The sequence below is a fragment of the Papilio polytes genome, unplaced genomic scaffold (assembly GCF_000836215.1).
Source record: "Papilio polytes unplaced genomic scaffold, Ppol_1.0 DF823177.1, whole genome shotgun sequence".
Classification (NCBI taxonomy): domain Eukaryota; kingdom Metazoa; phylum Arthropoda; class Insecta; order Lepidoptera; family Papilionidae; genus Papilio; species Papilio polytes.
The window spans coordinates 2,127,484-2,145,447 of NW_013526027.1; the positions used below are offsets into that span (position 1 = coordinate 2,127,484).

At 30.3% G+C, this 17,964-nt stretch overlaps 1 protein-coding gene across 1 annotated transcript; it reads right to left on the bottom strand.

Annotated features, from left to right (window-relative positions):
• Nucleotides 1-4,171: 4,171 nt before the first annotated feature.
• LOC106105285 lies at nucleotides 4,172-10,913 on the bottom strand. Its single transcript, XM_013285578.1, has 3 exons — nucleotides 10,848-10,913; nucleotides 6,630-6,831; nucleotides 4,172-5,469 (listed from the first exon to the last, which is right to left on the bottom strand). Exons 1-3 carry the CDS (start codon nucleotides 10,848-10,850, stop codon nucleotides 5,237-5,239), a joined length of 438 nt encoding a protein of 145 aa, XP_013141032.1. The 5' UTR covers nucleotides 10,851-10,913; the 3' UTR covers nucleotides 4,172-5,236.
• Nucleotides 10,914-17,964: the final 7,051 nt, after the last annotated feature.

A 17,964-nucleotide genomic window follows, 5' to 3' on the forward strand; every position in this document is an offset into this window, starting at 1 on the left:
CCCCCCCCCTAGATACGCCGTTGATCTGGCTAGTGTTCTCTCGCTATATCTATGGTTTCTACTGCTTTTTTAAATAATCACGTTTTGCAAAGTACTTGAATATAATAAGGTGTAGGAAAGGAATGTTCAGAGCAAGTTTTAATATGAATAACAAATAGGGGTTTTGAAGCTCGATGATAAACGGGAATTGAACACGAGCACAAGTAACTTTGTTTAGAATTTAGTGAAAAAAAAGCACAATATATTTTTAATTTTAAAAATTTCATACCAAAAATTACTGTTACCTATACACTTTCCGTCTATTTTGCATATTATTTTTTTTTTTATTGTGATTGCGATCTCACATTTATTTATATTTTTTTTGCCTTTTTTCAAGTTAATTTATAGTTTAGTGAGATTTGAGCGTTTTAATCCATTGCATTTTTGTTACAAAAATAATAACAAATTTACTACAAATAGATAACACTAACAACCTTGTCTATGGTTCTAATAAAACCTACATCTATGTAATGAAAATATGTGTTAAAAACAAACAGAAATTACGATAAACTGTAACTTGTAACTATAATTATTGTAAGAAATTCGTAAAATTGATGTGTAATTTATTTTTTATTTAAAACTTGATGTGTTATTAAAATAAAAAAAAACTTTCTAAATGGCCTATAAATTGTTAAAATTAGTGTTCATCGTAATGTGCCAAATGTTTTGGCCGTTTATCGATAAAATGCACATAATATCGCTTTTTATTCATGTTAGAAATTTTATTATCTGTAGTAGATGATTTTTAGTCTATGGATGTAGTGTTGCTATACGCTCTTGTCGAAAAAAACTTTGTAAAACCCTGAATACTTCTAGATGAGAAACTGTACATTGTGTATTTACTGTAAGCTGTTTAGTACGACTGTACTCAATATTGATATACTGTGACGTCACTTGTTGATGTCGAAAGAAATCTATTTTAAATATCATTGTATGAAGCTGTATGTTAACTGTATAGAAATAAAAATGAAAAATCAATAATCTTTTATTTATCATTAATGTCGTTTAAATTTGTTCAATTGTTTTAATATTATAAATAGTTAGGGGATAGAAATAATAGACAATAAGTAGTAACGATTTTTTAATAACAATTACATAACAAAAATTGCATCTTATATACGTTTTAAAAGCACCAGGTAGTTTTTACATTTAGGATAAATAAATATTTAATATCTTTTAATAAAATGAAAAATGAACAGTTTAAAGGATATGGAAGAGGAAGTAATAAAAGTTCAGTAAAGTAGAAATAGAAAGAAGAAAAGAACATTTTAGAAATACATAAAAAAAACTTGTATAAAGTAGTGATAAAATAAAAAAAATATGAGTTAAAAGGAAAATAAAGTATGAAAATGTTTTTTGAAAAAAAAAAAGATTGTGTGAAGCCGAGTCAAAGGAATAAAGAGATGAAAATCGTAGAATAGATAAGACAAAAGATATAGAGAATGGACTACTTTATGACATAAAAAAAGTTCATGCTAAAAAGAAGTCATATCGAGGAAAAATATAAATGAAAGAAATAAACATAGATAGAAAGACAAAATGTTCAAAAACCAGTTGAAAATCTATAGATTATTATCACTGCGATAGCTTTTCAAATACAAGAATCAATAGCCTCCTTATCTAAAATCTTGAGCTTATAGACAATGTTCACGTGTAAAAATACTCCATTGAATAAATTAGTGAAGTTATGTATATGTCCCAACGTTAACTTGACTTAAATAATCACAATTAAGCTATGCAAAGAAAATTCTTGATTCTTTTAAAAATGACCGAGAAAGAAGAAGAAGAAATAAAAACGCATAGAGTAAAAGCAAAGAAAGTCAAAGAAATATCAGGAAAGATACAAACACGTAAAGAATAATAAAAGGAAACATGTAATAAATATAGAAGAAAAATAAGAAAGATAGATTAAATCAAATAAGATAAGATCTAAGAACATAGAAAGGCAAAAAGTACAGATAAGAAAGCTTAAAAGCGTAATAAATAAAAAAAAGAAGAATATATTATATATGAATGTAAGAAAGTAAAGAGAGAATAAGGGATGAAGATGAAACATAAAAAATGTTGACAGTAAAATAAATAGAAAAGAATAAGTAAAGAGACTTGACAAAGTAAGGTTTTAAAAAGAGATAAAGCAAAGAAGAAAGGAGAATAAAGCATAAGAAAGATAGTAATAGAAATAGAAAGATAATATAGAATGAAATATAAAAGCGATAGTGTAAAAAAGACATTTAAAGAAAATATGCGAAACCAATTACTTTTTTGTAAATTTGATACTACAAACTTTTTTGTTTACAGTCAACGTAAAGAAATGCTCAGAAAGGAAATGTGACTGAAAAGTGGATAAAAAAACAAACATTATAGTAAATTAAGTAGAAATAAGAAAGTATAGACAGTAAAATACGAGGAAAAACATGTAACATATTTATATTTGTAAATGTAATGGAAGGGTAACGAAAATAAGAAATAGCAAAGAATAATGTTTAAGACGAAAGAAAAATAAGAAATCAAGCATGTGTAAGAATTATAGGATGTGAGGTAAAATAAGAGTGAAGAAAGTTATTAAATTAGAATTAAGAGTAGATGAAAATAATAATGAATGAGAAATCTGAAAGTAAGAATGAAATGAGTATGTATAAATAATTAATAATAATTTGAAATCGTTTAATATAAAATGTTGTAAAGGAGAATTTAGTGGAGGAAGAAAAAAAGAGAAGTATTATACTATTGAATGAATAAAGAAAATAAATGGAATTTAATGATGTTTTGGATAATGAAATGTAAAATAAAGAAATTCCAACCGAAAAGAACGACAGTTACAAATTGAATGATTTTGTAAGTATTGGTCATAGTGTAATTGATGTTAAGCGACAATTTAAGATAATAGTTAGGTATAGTAAAAAATAACAAAATAATGTATAAGGTGAATTAACTATAATAATTAAAATAATTTCTAATAGAATAGGATACGTAGTTTAACCAGGAAATATAAATAATAATCAGATTAGTATAGAAGACAAATCAAAGAAAATTAATCATAAAATGTAGAAAAGAATGGTATACAGATGTAATAAGATAGATTTAATAAGTAGGGATGGATTGTGTGAAAGAGGATATGCTTAAGAAGAGAGTGGATTCAGATATAACGGCTGATAGGGCAAGTTGATAGATAGGCAAAGGCATGAGGATAGATATAATAATAAGAAAAATGAAGTATTTAAGTAAACAAATATAAAAATTATACATATATAGCATTTACTGATACATTAATAAGTAATTAATAATAATATAATGATAAAAATACATACAAAGAATCACGAGGAATATGAAATGATACAAGAAAAATGACAATAAAATATGAAATATGAGAAGAAAATACGGAACAATGAAAAGAAAATTGTTTAAAAGTATATTTTCTAATTGTGATATTCTGCATAATGAGAAAATATTATGTTCATGGGTATGAAGATGATAGAAATAGAAGTATGAAATTGAAATGACAAGTATAGCGGCTAAAATTAACGTAAGTAGAAGAATGATTAGGAAATATGAGAATAGATGTGAGAAGAGTACATTTGTAAATGCGAAATAACGATAAAGGAATAAGTAAAGTGAAAAGAAACGTTTTAATAAGGAATAACACAAATATTGATGAAGTTAACCAAGAGTTACAATTTATAGCTGCTTTTGTAAGTAGTAAATAGAAAGTAAAGACAGAAAGACACAGATGAGTTGTTGATAATATAATAAAAAATAATAAGAAGACTTTAAAGAATGACATAGTGAAGGCGTAAAGTGAAATAAAATTGCTTAAAAAGTTAAGTAAGAAAAATAAGATTATGTTAAAGTATATCGATGAAATGGTAGAAATGTATAAAGATAAGAATGTTGTTTAGAAAAATGACATAGTGAAGTATAGAACGAAAATGAAATAAAAGTGTTTGAAAATTTGCATAACAAAAAAAATTATGTTAAAGTATATGAATAAAATGATATAGTTAAATGTAAAAAATATAGAAAGATAAGAATGCATATAGTATTAAAAAATCAGAGTAAAGTGTAGATGAAAAGTTAAGGACAATAGGGCATTAAAACTGGTAAACGTAATAGTATAAAGGTAATTTTAAATAAAAATATTATAAAAAGTTTAGAAACAGGAGAATAAATTGAAATAGTAAAATAGAGTACAGATATAGCGATAGCTCAAATAATATAGTGTATTGTGGTAAATAATATTAAGGAAGAAAAAGAGAAAGATGTTTGGCAAGATAGTGGCATAAACTGCAGAGGAAAGATAAAGCATAAATAAAATAAAATGTGAGTACATTCAGTATAATATAAATAATATAGTCGAAAGAAATTGTACAGTTCTCTCAAATATAATATAAGAAATACATAAATATGAAAATAAAATAAGTTGAGATTGCGAAAGAAAAGAAAAGCGATGAAGGAAAAAAGCGAAGTAAAGAATAGAAAAAATAGAAAATAGAAGAAGTAAGATGAATATAGAAAATGCTTAATCGTGAATTAAATACCATCACCAAAATGAAATGAAACGAAAACAGAATAAAGAAAGTGTATTATATTATTGAAAAGTGAAGTTTTGAAATACAAACAGTGGTAAAGCAAGATGATAAAATAAAGCGGTGAAAAAAGTACAGTCAGAAATTAAATATAGAGAACAGTGAACAAAGAAAGAAGTGAAAACATAAGCAGTGAAAATGGCAAAAGAACAGGAACAAGTATAAAAGAAACAGATAAAATTAAATACATTTATGAGTATTAGATTAATATGGAAACGAAAAACTACCAAGGTGCATATCACAGTGTTCTTTAAAACTTAACAAATAACAAAAAAAGGAACTTTAACAAAGTCGGTAACTCATAAACCAACAAAAACCTCTAAAAATCGACACAGGTCTTTAGCCTGCTTGTATCCTAATTATAAAATAGTGCAAAAACAGCGTAATTCACCGTCTAAAACAAATGTGCGGTAATTCGCTAACTCTACTCTACTATCACGGAAACAATACTGTCTTTGGTAACATAATGAATAATAACAGACATTTCATAAACTAGGCAAGTTTGTGCTTAAAAAACAAAGATGAGGGTAGCTAAGAATAGACAAGGCTTCTAGAACCACGTGGTCATCCGCCATTTTGTTTTTTATATTATAAACTACCCTCTAAATAATAGTTTACTTTCCATATCCAGATTCCTCTTGATTGTTGACGGGGTAATCAGCATACCAACCGAAAGCGCCATTGTCACCAGTGTGGGCGCCGAAGTCGACGTATTCACCGAAATCGGGCGGCCTCTCCGCGTACTGTGAAGGTTGGGCGATAGGCGCTGGTGCTGAATCTTTTTCTTGTTGCTGGATTTGAAGTAGCCTTGCTGGAGCTTCAGGTTGTGGTGGTACAAGACCTATTGCTGTAAAGACAGTTTAGTTAGTCTTAGAAAGGAGTTATTCTTAAGTTGTAAAAAAGGGAGATCTGATAAATTACTGTAAAAATCAAGACAATTGTCAGTTGATGCCTGAATATGTCTGTTTATATAGTTCATTACTTATGTACAGTTAAATGAAGTGTATCGAATTCAAGACCCGTATGGTGTAACCGGTAAGATCATGCCAGACATTAACTTGCAACACGCCGGATTCTAGGCCAGTCTTGCTTAATCTATACATATGATAAAGATGAAATATTTGTATTTTTTTTTGTATATTCGATTCATGTAAAAACTACTGGGCTGATTTAAAAAATTCTTTCACCATTAGAAAGGTAATTTATCTGTGAGTAACATAGGCTATATTTAATTATTACTAATGTATAGAACCCATTAATAAATAGCGTATGTCTGGACCTGCGCGTTTAAAAACAACATAATTTTAACTTTCCACGGCTTACGCTGCAATCAATAAATGTTACTATATTAAAAAACAATTCGTTCGTATATTAGCAGTCTAAATAAGCAAGTTGTGTTATTTAGGAATTCCTTGAAATACTAATGTCGGAAGGCGTCTAAATTATACAACAATCCAGAAGCGATTTACGTAGTTGCCCATTTAGATTGTACATATTTGTTATGTTGTGCAAATGTTGAAAGATAAGATCAAACAATGGATATATAACATTATTAACACAATGGGTATTGAATATAAAGAGGTTTGTAGAAAGTGTAGCGATCCTTTGTCGCAGTGAAAGTGAACTTGATGGATAGCCGTGCAGCACTGCCTAAATTCATCTCGCTTTCTTAGCTTTGAATGATCACTGACATGCTGAATGACTGTGTGCTTTGAAATTCAATATTTCTTGTAGACAACTAGTTATTTGTTTTTTTAGTACTCTTAGATCCTTTTCTAATTTGTTTTATGATTGAAAATTGCATTTCAATATTTGTTTTTCCTGAAATGGCGTATAAAAAAGTGGGTAGCATTGTTATTGATCCATAAATGGTTTACGCTAAGGTGGATTATTGGTTAATTTAACCTGTCCAAATTAAAAAAAAAATATTGAAACAACTTTAATTTCCGAAGCATTTCTGGCAAGAAGAATTTCAAGAGAATAACTCAATATAAAATGATGACTTACGTTGTTGTTGATATCTCTGCACTGGTATAGGCTGGTAATCCTCTTGGTACAGTGCATGTGGCAGCGGCGGCTCCAGCGTCTGTCGGGGCAGGCGTCTCGCCCTCATTGCTGTCAGATCCACGAACGCTATCTGGTCTGCTGGTACTGCGATGTATGACGGCATGGCGCCTACTGCCGCGATTGATATTAATATTATGAACAACTGTTGAGAAAAAATATGTTATTTAATAATATGTTGTTGGTACAAGTGTTAGGTATGTAAGGCTGACATGGCCAAGAGCATATTCAACTCCTTGCGATGCTTAAATGTTTCTAAATTAAATTTAAACGTACTTTATTAATGTATTTAAATGAGAAATAAATAAAAAATGGATCAATTTTCTTCATTATCTTTCTATCTACGAGTAATATTGTTTATTTATCAATGTAAGTAACAGTTAAGATAGATTCAATATGTCGTAATGAAAATCTCGGCAACATTAAAAGCACGTTGTGTCTGGATTTAGTATTGAGCTAAGTACAACTTGATAGTTGTATCCGTAAGATGTAAGAAACAGTAAGCTATGATTGCAAGTTAACACCATATTAATTAGAATGCAACCCGCGAAGTGTGTCATGTGGTAAGTGGTTGGCGGGTGGTCGTGCTCCACTGCCCATGTTACAACATTGCAACTCACGTCAATATCCTATCGACGCCATATTTGAATGTGTCAATCAATTGATCGCACGTTATAAAAATAAATTGTGAAATATAAAAAAGACAAAGAAAGAAAAAACAACTAAAGGCGAATTCAGAAAACTTTGTATATTTTTTCCTACTTATCTAATATAACTTCTAACTAATATTACAAATACGAAAGTTCAGATGGATGGATGTTTGTAAGAGTTTGTAGCCTAAATGGCTAAACGGATCGAGATGAAATTTGGCATAGATGTAGAGCATAGTCTGGAATAACACTGGATACTTCTTTTCTAATTCCTCGTTTACGGAATCGCCGGCAAGAGTTAGATTACAGACACATTAAGTTTTCGAATTGTTTGTTAGGTGGGAAGTATGAGTGGGACGCAATAGGAAGCATTGAGAGTTTGCGTGGGATAATCACTCCCACGTAAGCCCTAACTTTCAATAATCCAAGATCAGATAACACTTCCTATGTTACGAAATTGACACATTGCATTGATATGTAAATACCGTTTACGATGAATAATGATTACTCTTATAAAATGTTTGTTTAGAAATTTCTCAGTGAAATGCGCAAATTGACAATTCTAGACTCTAGGACATAGAGACGTTTACTTCCATGCTGTCCTATAATCTACCACAAAACTTGAGAGTCGGTTTAAGCTGACTTAATTATAAAAACATTTTTTTTAAATTGCATAAAACTTTTAGTAAGTAATTGTATAATAATAATTTAAAGATTAAATAACGTTCAACTTGTAAACGATGAAATAAAAACTTGCAAAGTGGAACTTTCAAATACGTTTCAAGTGAAATTATTCTTACGTAAGTTCAGCTATCTCTTGCTCAATTTGACGGTCGAAATGTTGTACAATTGTCGCTACATGAAATCGGATCGGAAGTTACTTACGTATTACTTTTAGAAAGTAAAAGGTAACGATTGCCTTGAGGCAGATTATACCACCGAACAAATAACGGGAGCAAGACCGAACACATATACGCTTATTGCAGTGAAAACGAAATTGTTTAACGATGACATGTAATACAGTCTGCATTACTTGTATTGGAAATTTTTTATAAGAGCCTTTGTTTTATAACTTTTTAAGTTTTTTCAACGCTGAAGTTTGTTCGCCAACTTTACAAATTTATCGTAGTCTTGACTGTTCTATATTTACTTAACTAATTAACTTTATAATAATATTCTAATTAATATTTATTAGTTAAGTTACTTTTTTTGTTACTAGCTATCGCGCGCGACTCCGTTCGCGTCGAGTTAAAAAAACAAAAGTAAGTAGCCTATGTGTTCTTCCAGACTATGCTCTACATCTATGCCAAATTTCATTCAGATCCGTTAAGCCGTTTAGGCTACAAACTCTAACAAACATCCATCCATCCATCTAAACTTTCGCATTTATAATATTAGTAATGTAGATTACAATAGATAATTGGCCATACTGCTAAATCCCTGAAGTTTGCTTATTCCAAAAGACCTTTACCTTTTCTAATAATCTTTTGTCCCGTTAGAACGACAAAACATCATAAAGAAATCAATTTAAGTACTTAATAAATAGTTTTCTCACAAACACAGGTCGGAACAATATCTGTTTGGCCATTTAAGGTAAGGTACTAAAAGATAATCGATATTGGCTGTGGGTTTCAGTTGAGCCAACGCCCGTGCCCGTTCGCCTTCGGGCTGGAGGCGAAAGGTCTCGATGCCATTTACTTCGCCCAACAATAAAACAAGTAAAGCGCCAATGTTATAAGATATTTACGTCGAGATCACGGTCACCATATGTCCGGTTGACACACGGACAATGTTTAAAGTTCTTTGACACGAATGATTGGATTAATTAGTATTAAAATAATATCTACTGCAGCAATAATTTTCTGTATATAAAAAATTGTCGTTCTTTGCTGATAGAAGAGCTTTTTTAATGATAAATTGTTAGGTTTAGTAAATTTATAGGTTATACGGGATCAATAAATAAAAGTTTTTCACTTTATAAAAAAGCAATTAACTGTGATTAAGAAGGTCCTTAAGTGAAGATATTGTTTTACAGATCTGTACTAAGGGACAATCAAAACAGACTGCTGTAGAATGACTAATTTTTCCACGAATCATTGTCATTTTTTTTTATTTTAATATCCTGTATTTTGTAAGACACGTGGTGACCGCAGTAACAGAATCAAGGCCACATTACCAAATAACTTTTACTTGTTCACGGTTATTACGTGAAATAGAATAAACGGTCTCACTTTTGTCATTATTTGGAGTTGTCTGTGCCCTATATTTGTCAACGATTTATCTAATTTTAAAAAGATAAACACGCTGTTACAATAACGTGGAATGAAGAAATGTAACAACGTAAGTAAACGAAATATTTGACAATTAAAATGTTTGCTTTTTAAGGACCTGTCCCACTGCAACACAAAATCCGATATTTCTATCTCGTATTTTACACGTTTTTTATCAGACAATTTACAATTTGGTGGGACAGACCCTAAATATTTTGAATAAAAAAAATGAAATAACTTTCCGCAAAAATAACAGTTATAGTCAGTTGAAAGTAAGAGTTTTTGGTATCCACGCTATTATGTAAATTGTTAATTTAAAAAAATGCAAGTTTTTAAACGTTTTTAGAAGTCGAAGTTTCTAAAGGTTTTTTTCGCTGACGGTTTTTTATCGTTTCGCTCCACAGATTATCTAACAAGAGTTACGTGGGTCATTACCACTCTTAGTTTATCGTGAGATAGAGTGTATTTACTAAACATTTATTAGCTACGTGTGATTAGCACTGGAAGGCATTTCTTCATAGAATAAAAAAAGACAACTGAAATTGTTTTACAAGTTTGCTAAGTGTTGAAATTAACAATTTTAGATCTAATAAATTAACAAAAACAAACGTAACATGTCAAAAAACTAATTAAACCACGACCAATTATTTAACGTGATAAGAAAGCGGGCAGTTGTAAATTTTCATTGAAAAAAATGTGGAAATCTTATCTAGGTTAAGAAAATAAAAACAACTATATCATGCATTTATATACCACTTGCCTCAGTTTTGTACTTTTCATTTTTTTATTATGTAATAGCTTTATAAAAAAAAACTTTAATTACAAAAAAATATGCCCCAAGATACATCGTCTTATAACATTTTTTGTAACAAATGTGAATGCAAAATTCAAATAGAAATATTCATACTTCAAAACTAGTTCATTGTCTTAATTAGAAAAGCGTTTAATTACCCACGGCCTTGAGTACAAGAGATACCGCACTTTTACGTTCTGTTAATAGTCTTGTAATCGCATTAAAATTGTTAATTAACCATTACTTAACATAAAAGCTCGGTAAATTCAACTTGGAGTAACTACTTCCGTAAATTATTGTACCATAATTGTTATATTTGATTTCACTGTTAACAATATCTGAATATGTTATTTGATAAATCTAAAAAAGAAAAAACTCTCTTTTTTTTATTTTATACTTACATTAAATATAAAACTTATAGCAACACTAAATAAAAAAAACAACTGACCATAACTTCCAAATGGCGGGAAACTGGTAAAACTGTACAACGGTCGCGCGCGGCACGCTTCGACTGAACTCGCAATAGGCCACACTACAATTTTTATAGCAACCTTTCGGCAAAGCGGTTTCACTTTCTACACGGAGGCCCCTAGTCCGGACTTGGAGTACTTTTTTTACGCCTGATCAGTCTTTAATGGTAAACAAAGGAACCAAAGCCCTCACCTGGGTGGTTCGTTAAGAGGCAAAGGCAATACGCATTCTGCCAGATGGCAACCGTGCTTTAATCAAGATCATTTTTTTTGTTGATCATTGTTTTTCTTTTACCCGTCTGTCAAAGAGTATTTTTTTTTCACGGATACTATTTTTGTATTTGCATGCCAGTTTAAACAAATTGTTTGATTTGAAGTGCGAAATTAAATTCTATTTGTAGGTACTTATTTCTCTTGAATGTTGTAAGGTATCTTTCAAACTTTTTAAATTATTTGATTCCGTATTCCCAGTATCAAGCTTTGAATATTAAATCGGTCAGAGGGTCATTTCTTTCAATGCTCCAGTTAACATAAGTAGAGTTCAGTTAGAAATGTAAGTATATCACAACACGCGACATTACATTCTCTACTTCCTGATAATATACAAGGTTTTCTAAGTGTTCGAAATAAAACAATAATTTTAGTTAGTAATATATTGTATAAATATGTAAGGATTCAAGGTGTAGCGAAGTCCGAGAGGTGTTACTTATTCCTAACTTTATAGACTGAGTGTTATAACATAACTAAACTTAACAACTAAATTTAATTGCTTTAAAAAGCATGTTTATTGATAGATCAAGTCAAGGTCCCAAGGTTGGGAAAGTACTTATAAATATATCCGTCCAAGGATATTTACAATGACTAGAAAAATATACGGTGTTAATTTTTTTTCCTAATACACCTTTACTTCTGTGGCCAGTATTCAAACTTTAAGCATATCTACATTTAAACAACCAGTTTCATTTAGTGTGCGTTTAATGAAAGTAGATCAATGTTGCCTTATAAAAATTTAACAATCTTGTTTTGCATTTGCGGCGAACAGAAAGTTTAGGGTAAAAGAGAGGGGGTTATTAAAAGCTGTTATTTTATCAGTGAGTAAACTGAATATCTGAGAAGGTTTTTATTACATTTTTTTATGTTTGCTAAACTAGCGCTTGACCATGATCCCACTTGAAGAACCAATAAATAAAGAATTATGCTTTCTCCTAAATTATATAAAAATGTTATTAGATATGAAAGAAATCGCTGGACGAAGCCAGAGATCAGAAATAAAATTATAGGTAAAATAAGTCCGGTGTGTTTAAATTATCTTACTAATATTATAAATGCGAAAAGATGGATGGATGGGTAGAGTTTGTAGCCTAAACAGCTAAACGGATCTCGCTGAAATTTAGCATAGACGTAGATGACGTCTGAAAGAACACATAGGCTACTAATTTTTGATTTCTTAATTCCACGCGGACGGAGTCGCGAGCAAAAGCTAGTATTTTTATAAGTTACTTAATGCTATAACTGTATTGAATTTCAAGTAAATGTAGGCTGCAACGTTTTCTTATTATAGATAGTTTACAAGAAACCGGACCTGGTAACAAAGTAGTTGACATTATGACAGTGTTATAACTTCGCAAAAAGCTGTTTTTACGTTCACAAGCAATATGTCAGTAGGTACTTGTTGCTTGTAATTCAAGTTCATAACTTTAAACTTGAATTTATAAAACGTTTTGAAACAAAAAACAACTTCCTTTGTTGGCTATTGCACAGATTAACAATTAACATAGATTAGCCAAGTAAAATAGAATGAAATGTCTAATGTGACTATTAATAAACTTTTTACTAATAATATTTTCCATTTGAATTTATTATAACATGGTAATTTATAAAACCTGATGAAGATAATGACCCAGTTCTAAAATATAGGTTATCATACTAATGTTATAAATGGGAAAATTTAGATGGGAAATTTGTTAGAGTTTGTAGCATAAACTGCTGAATGGATTTCGATGAAGTTTGGCATAGATATAGAGGATAGTCTGGAAGAGGACATAGACTACTTACTTTTGTTTTTTAATTGAGTCGCGGCCAAACGTTAGTAGTAGTAATCTTTGTCGTCATCGCATTTATAAAGACCGGGAAATATATATTAAGATGTACATAAGTATTGAAAGTGCGTGGGCAAAATTGTATACTATGCTATCGTTTAAAAGGGTAATTACTGGTATTGCTTTGTGATTATTTACAGAATAAACTAAATACATTCAAATGTCAAGCCCACGCCCACGCCGGTATCCGCCCACTCTGTTCACTTGAAGAAAAGTTCAAAACCAGTTTAATATTTAATTAAGATAAAAGATCAATTACAAAACAATCACGTCTGTTTGTTAAAATAAGCTTAGTTTAGTTTAATTTTAAACTAGCTGTTCCCATGCGACTTCATTCGCATGAAATTATGAAAATTGTTTTATTGGTTGAATTTGTCAAATTCAATTGCAAATGTCAAATTGACATGACATGATGACAAAGTATGGTCATTTTGCTTCCTTGATGTTGGCAGTAACTTATGGTCTCTTTCCCGCATTTAGGTTTTTATCCAAAATATTTACCCCCTAAGTTTAATGACGTGAAAATCTATAGCCTAAAGCGTGACGTAAGTGTAGGGCATTTTATTAAAAAAAGAGTTAATAAAAAATATTTTGTAATTGCTGACATCTTAGGCAACAAAGAAGTGTGTGTTTATGCTTTATTATAATAGTATAGATTAATTGTTATATCCAGGATTAACTGTTATATTCAAACATGTACAGCTTAATCTTTAAAACTTATTTCTACTCGATCGATCGAGGAACATTTTAAAAACACTTTTCATTTATACAAATGCTTTATCGATTTTTTTTATTAATGTGTTTTATTTCACTATCCTTATAAGTAAATGTGGCGTAGTTACATTAACACGTTGTGTAACTCATTTATGCACCGCATGCATTACTTACGACAGACGCAAACATTTAGACCACTTGCAATTTACTACCGCATTTAGAACCCTATGTAATTAATGTTACAGAATAAAAATATTTTAATACTTAATATTTAGCCTGTTTTAGTATTTTTTTCTAATAATTCGGAGCTTTAAAATATGACTGTTACATTTTTTAATCGTGTTTTTTTTTCGAAAAGCACTTCACATATGTGACCGTACTTCTTTGTATTTTGGCAATAGTGTAACTATTTTCTAACCTCTAAAATGTTTTCTAAACTGAAATATAACTGTAAATAAGTTATCAAATTATCTTTTAAAAGCAAATAAAAGCTGGAAATTCAAGATAACTATAGTAAACTATTAGTTATAATATTTATGTCTTAGACGAGTAACAAATCTCAGACATCCGTATCCGTGTACTGCAAGAGAAACTATTTGCGTTCATTTATCAGCTAGTTAGTGTCTACATGAAGCGCCGACTAAATATTGCATCCTGTTACATAAAATATATTTTAACATCTCATAATATTACGTTAATTTCCAAATAAACTCTTAGAAACTGAGCATTTTTAACAGAATTTGGTTTAAAAAGAATATGAAATTAATGCAGGTATAGTATAGGTGTAGCTTTTGTATTATCTGTGATATGAATCTGTGACGTCTCGAATAACCCTATAGTTAATTTTTTATGGTAAAAAAATCGTTTATATTTAAAATCATTAGAATGATAAACGAAGCTTACAGTGATTATGTCTGCTGCCTCCGTAAGTTTCTTTTCCAATTGGTTATTTTCTTTGCGTTCCATCAATTTGCGATTGTCCGCGCTCCGTCAACCGAACAGTTACATAACGTCGGCTTAATCTTTGTAACAATAGGTTTACTTCTATATCGCCAGCATTTAAAATGCTTTTTTCTTTTACTAAAATTAAAAACTAACTTTCATAATTTTCACTGAACAAATACTCGTTACAAATACTGGTTACGTGAACAAAAAAAACATACAAACGAATTGAGTACCTCCTTCTTTTGGGAAGTCGGTCAAAAAGGGAGTGATGACGTATGATAGAGTTATGTGGAGGACATAAACTTGTCGCGCCGACACTACGGGAGTAGGATAAGAAGTAGGATGATGATGATGACTATTTACATGGAGTTTAGTAAGAAATTCGCTGTGTAAAAAACATTTTTATAAATTTTCATAAATAAGTTCTTTAGTTGTTTCGATAATAAGTCAAAAATAACTCTAAAACATTGAGATTCACAATCAAAAAAAATATTAAACGTCCCTGATTATTGTTAAAAGAAAGAAGCAAGAGCAAATTACCAAAAACCTTTAGTTTCTGCTTACTCTCCGTTACAGATTTAAAAGTCTGTAAATCTGCACTTATTTGTAAAGTTAACAGCATTCCCACAACTGGTTATTTATTTGATAATCTAAATTGTCAAGCAAAATCATAACAAAATATCTCAAACTATCGCACAACCGTTGTGTTGTTGTCGATTGTTTCGCAGCCAATTCAACTGTTGCCTAACTAAAAATCCAGTACTATGCGCGATATAAGCTCATAGGAATCAAAGCGAGACTAAAAAGTTATGCGATAGTTTAGTTTCAGGTGTGCGCACACTCTAATCATGTTAGATTATATCTCGAAGCCTTGATAGATAATATTTATGATTCTACGAGCACAAATTCGGTTAATGACCAGAGATACGAGGGAAGTTGACATAGACAAATGTTAGGTTTACTAAAGTTCAAAGATTATAAAACTATTGCGTTATTGCGACAATTATTTTAATAAACGAAAGATTTATGACGTCTAAAAGACTAAAGTAAAATTATGGATCTACGTTTTTTAATAACAAGTACATGTTTGTGCTTAAAGTTGTGTTATAGCTTGTTGTTTACTACAGATCTACGATTCTTAAAAGGGTTCAGGTAGAACTGGATGACCATAGAAGGCTCAGCGAGAAAGTACGATGTGTGAATACAATGTCAAAGATTCAATGAATAACAAATGCTTGCTAGTGTCGAACCAATAACATTTTAAGAACTGCTATAGATATTCTGAACAATACAATTTCAATAACAATCTAAATTGCCAGTTCAAAGAGAAGTGAGAAGGGGCCAATTCACAAGAGCACGATTTGCATAACACTTTCGTTTTCACACTTAACGAGTCCGTGACAAAACAATAACAGTTGCGTGCAACATCGATGTTATCCAGACCCGTAACCGTGACCGATGCTATCAGATATCCGAAAATGGAAAAAAAATTGTAACCGTAACTGAAATTGATCCGAACGAATTATAAGAAAAATATATCTTTTGCCCTTGTAAATGTACCTTGATTGCCTTACCATTATTTTCTCTCTGTCGAAAACCATTATAAAAATCTATACATATAGTAAAATTAGAGTGTCTGTTTGTAATATCAAATGAAAAATTCCAGATTTCAGGAAGATAATTTAATTGCGTTGCTGATAACGAAAACCGCATTTAATTTTTTTTGTCTGGCTATCTGTCTGTCTGTCTGCAAGTCGCCTTTGTTCCCGGAAATATCCGAAACGGCTGGACCAATTTGGAAATAGCTACGGTTCACTCGGGATAAACTGATTTCGTTTCTGTCATTCTACGCGGACAAAGTCGCGAGCAAAAGCTAATAGTTAATATTTTAGTTTGTTACAGTATCGAGTACTTATAGCCTTTCTAACCAGCATTGTAGGGAGTTCTGTAAAGGTTTCATTTTCGAAAGCTTAGTTGGAGTATAGCTTTCTCTTTGTCCCGCCCTCGACTGTTCCCAGTTCAACGACAAACATTTCCGCGTTGAAGTAAATTATCATTTTATCCGCGTAACAAAGCATTTCATTATTGTTTCGCTCTAAGCCATTGTTTGAGATCATTTTGTTTTCGGTTGTGAAATATTTTGTAAAGATTAAACTCTCGGTGCTGAAATAATCAAGCCTAAAATTTTATTATTTAAAAAAACACATAAAAAGGACGTGTACCTTTGTTGCTTTTAATAATGCAGACTAAAAAAACTTATTTTAACATGAGGTACGTAAGTCGACTGACTTACGTAGGTACCTCATGTTCCAATCAAGGGACTCCTTAGGATGTCTCTTAGCGTATACTTTAAATGATTGATGGAGTCATAAAGTTAATCGATGTATAACTTTTATTATATTGTTATTTGATTGCGTTTGAGTCCCGCGTATGAAATGTTCACACGAGATTAATTAGAGCCAAAGCTATTAGTACATTTTATTACGAAACCGATGTAGAAACAATATACATTTTGTACTTTACCACGGTCATAAAGTTACACATCTTTTTAAGTAATAAATTACTTCCAAAACAATGTTATGGAAAAGGTTAAATTCAAAACATAGTTGGGAATAAAGCCATTTTGATATAAAATACCTTGTACTGTAAAGTACAATCTCATTTAAGACACATAATCTATACTAGCTTACAAAATCTTAAAAAAAAATATTAACACGACTATTTTATAATTCTTTTTAACATTCGGCAAAGACAATTTAATCAGATTCTTCTTTAAAAAAAACTTAACTATAGTGTTTTATCTGTCCCAACGAGCCAAACTCCATATTTACATAATTATTTTGTCTCCATGGAGGCCATGTTGGAAAATAATGGCGGTAAAAGCAATTATATTATTCAATCGACGGTTGTATAACAGAATCGTTAACAAAACAACTAACACGTAATAAAAAAAATTATTGTATAATTTATGCAATCATAATGCTGCAATTTCTGTCATTATTGATATTTATCAAAAAAAACTATGAATTGAAAAAACTGATTACCACGTAACGTTTGTGGCCAATGTAAAAAAAATGTTTAAAGACATTTAAATAAGATTTAGTTGATTAGCGTAAATTAAAATAAAACTCTTAAAGTCGCTCTGAATATTGTTTTTTATTTAACACTATTTTTTTTACAAAAAATCAATCTTAACTATACATTCGAGTGAGAGTAACATTTGAAATTTACTACCTCCATATTGTAGACGCAACCAAAATTAAAAATTTAAATACAAAATTCGATATTTAAAATGCAGAAAATCTTTTACTGGTTATTGTTAACAAAAAATAAAAAA

Coding starts and splice junctions, on each gene's coding strand:
- LOC106105285 (XM_013285578.1), bottom strand. Junction 5,470..6,629: donor GCAGAGATATCAACAACAAC/GTAAGTCATCAT, acceptor CTGTCTTTACAG/CAATAGGTCTTGTACCACCA.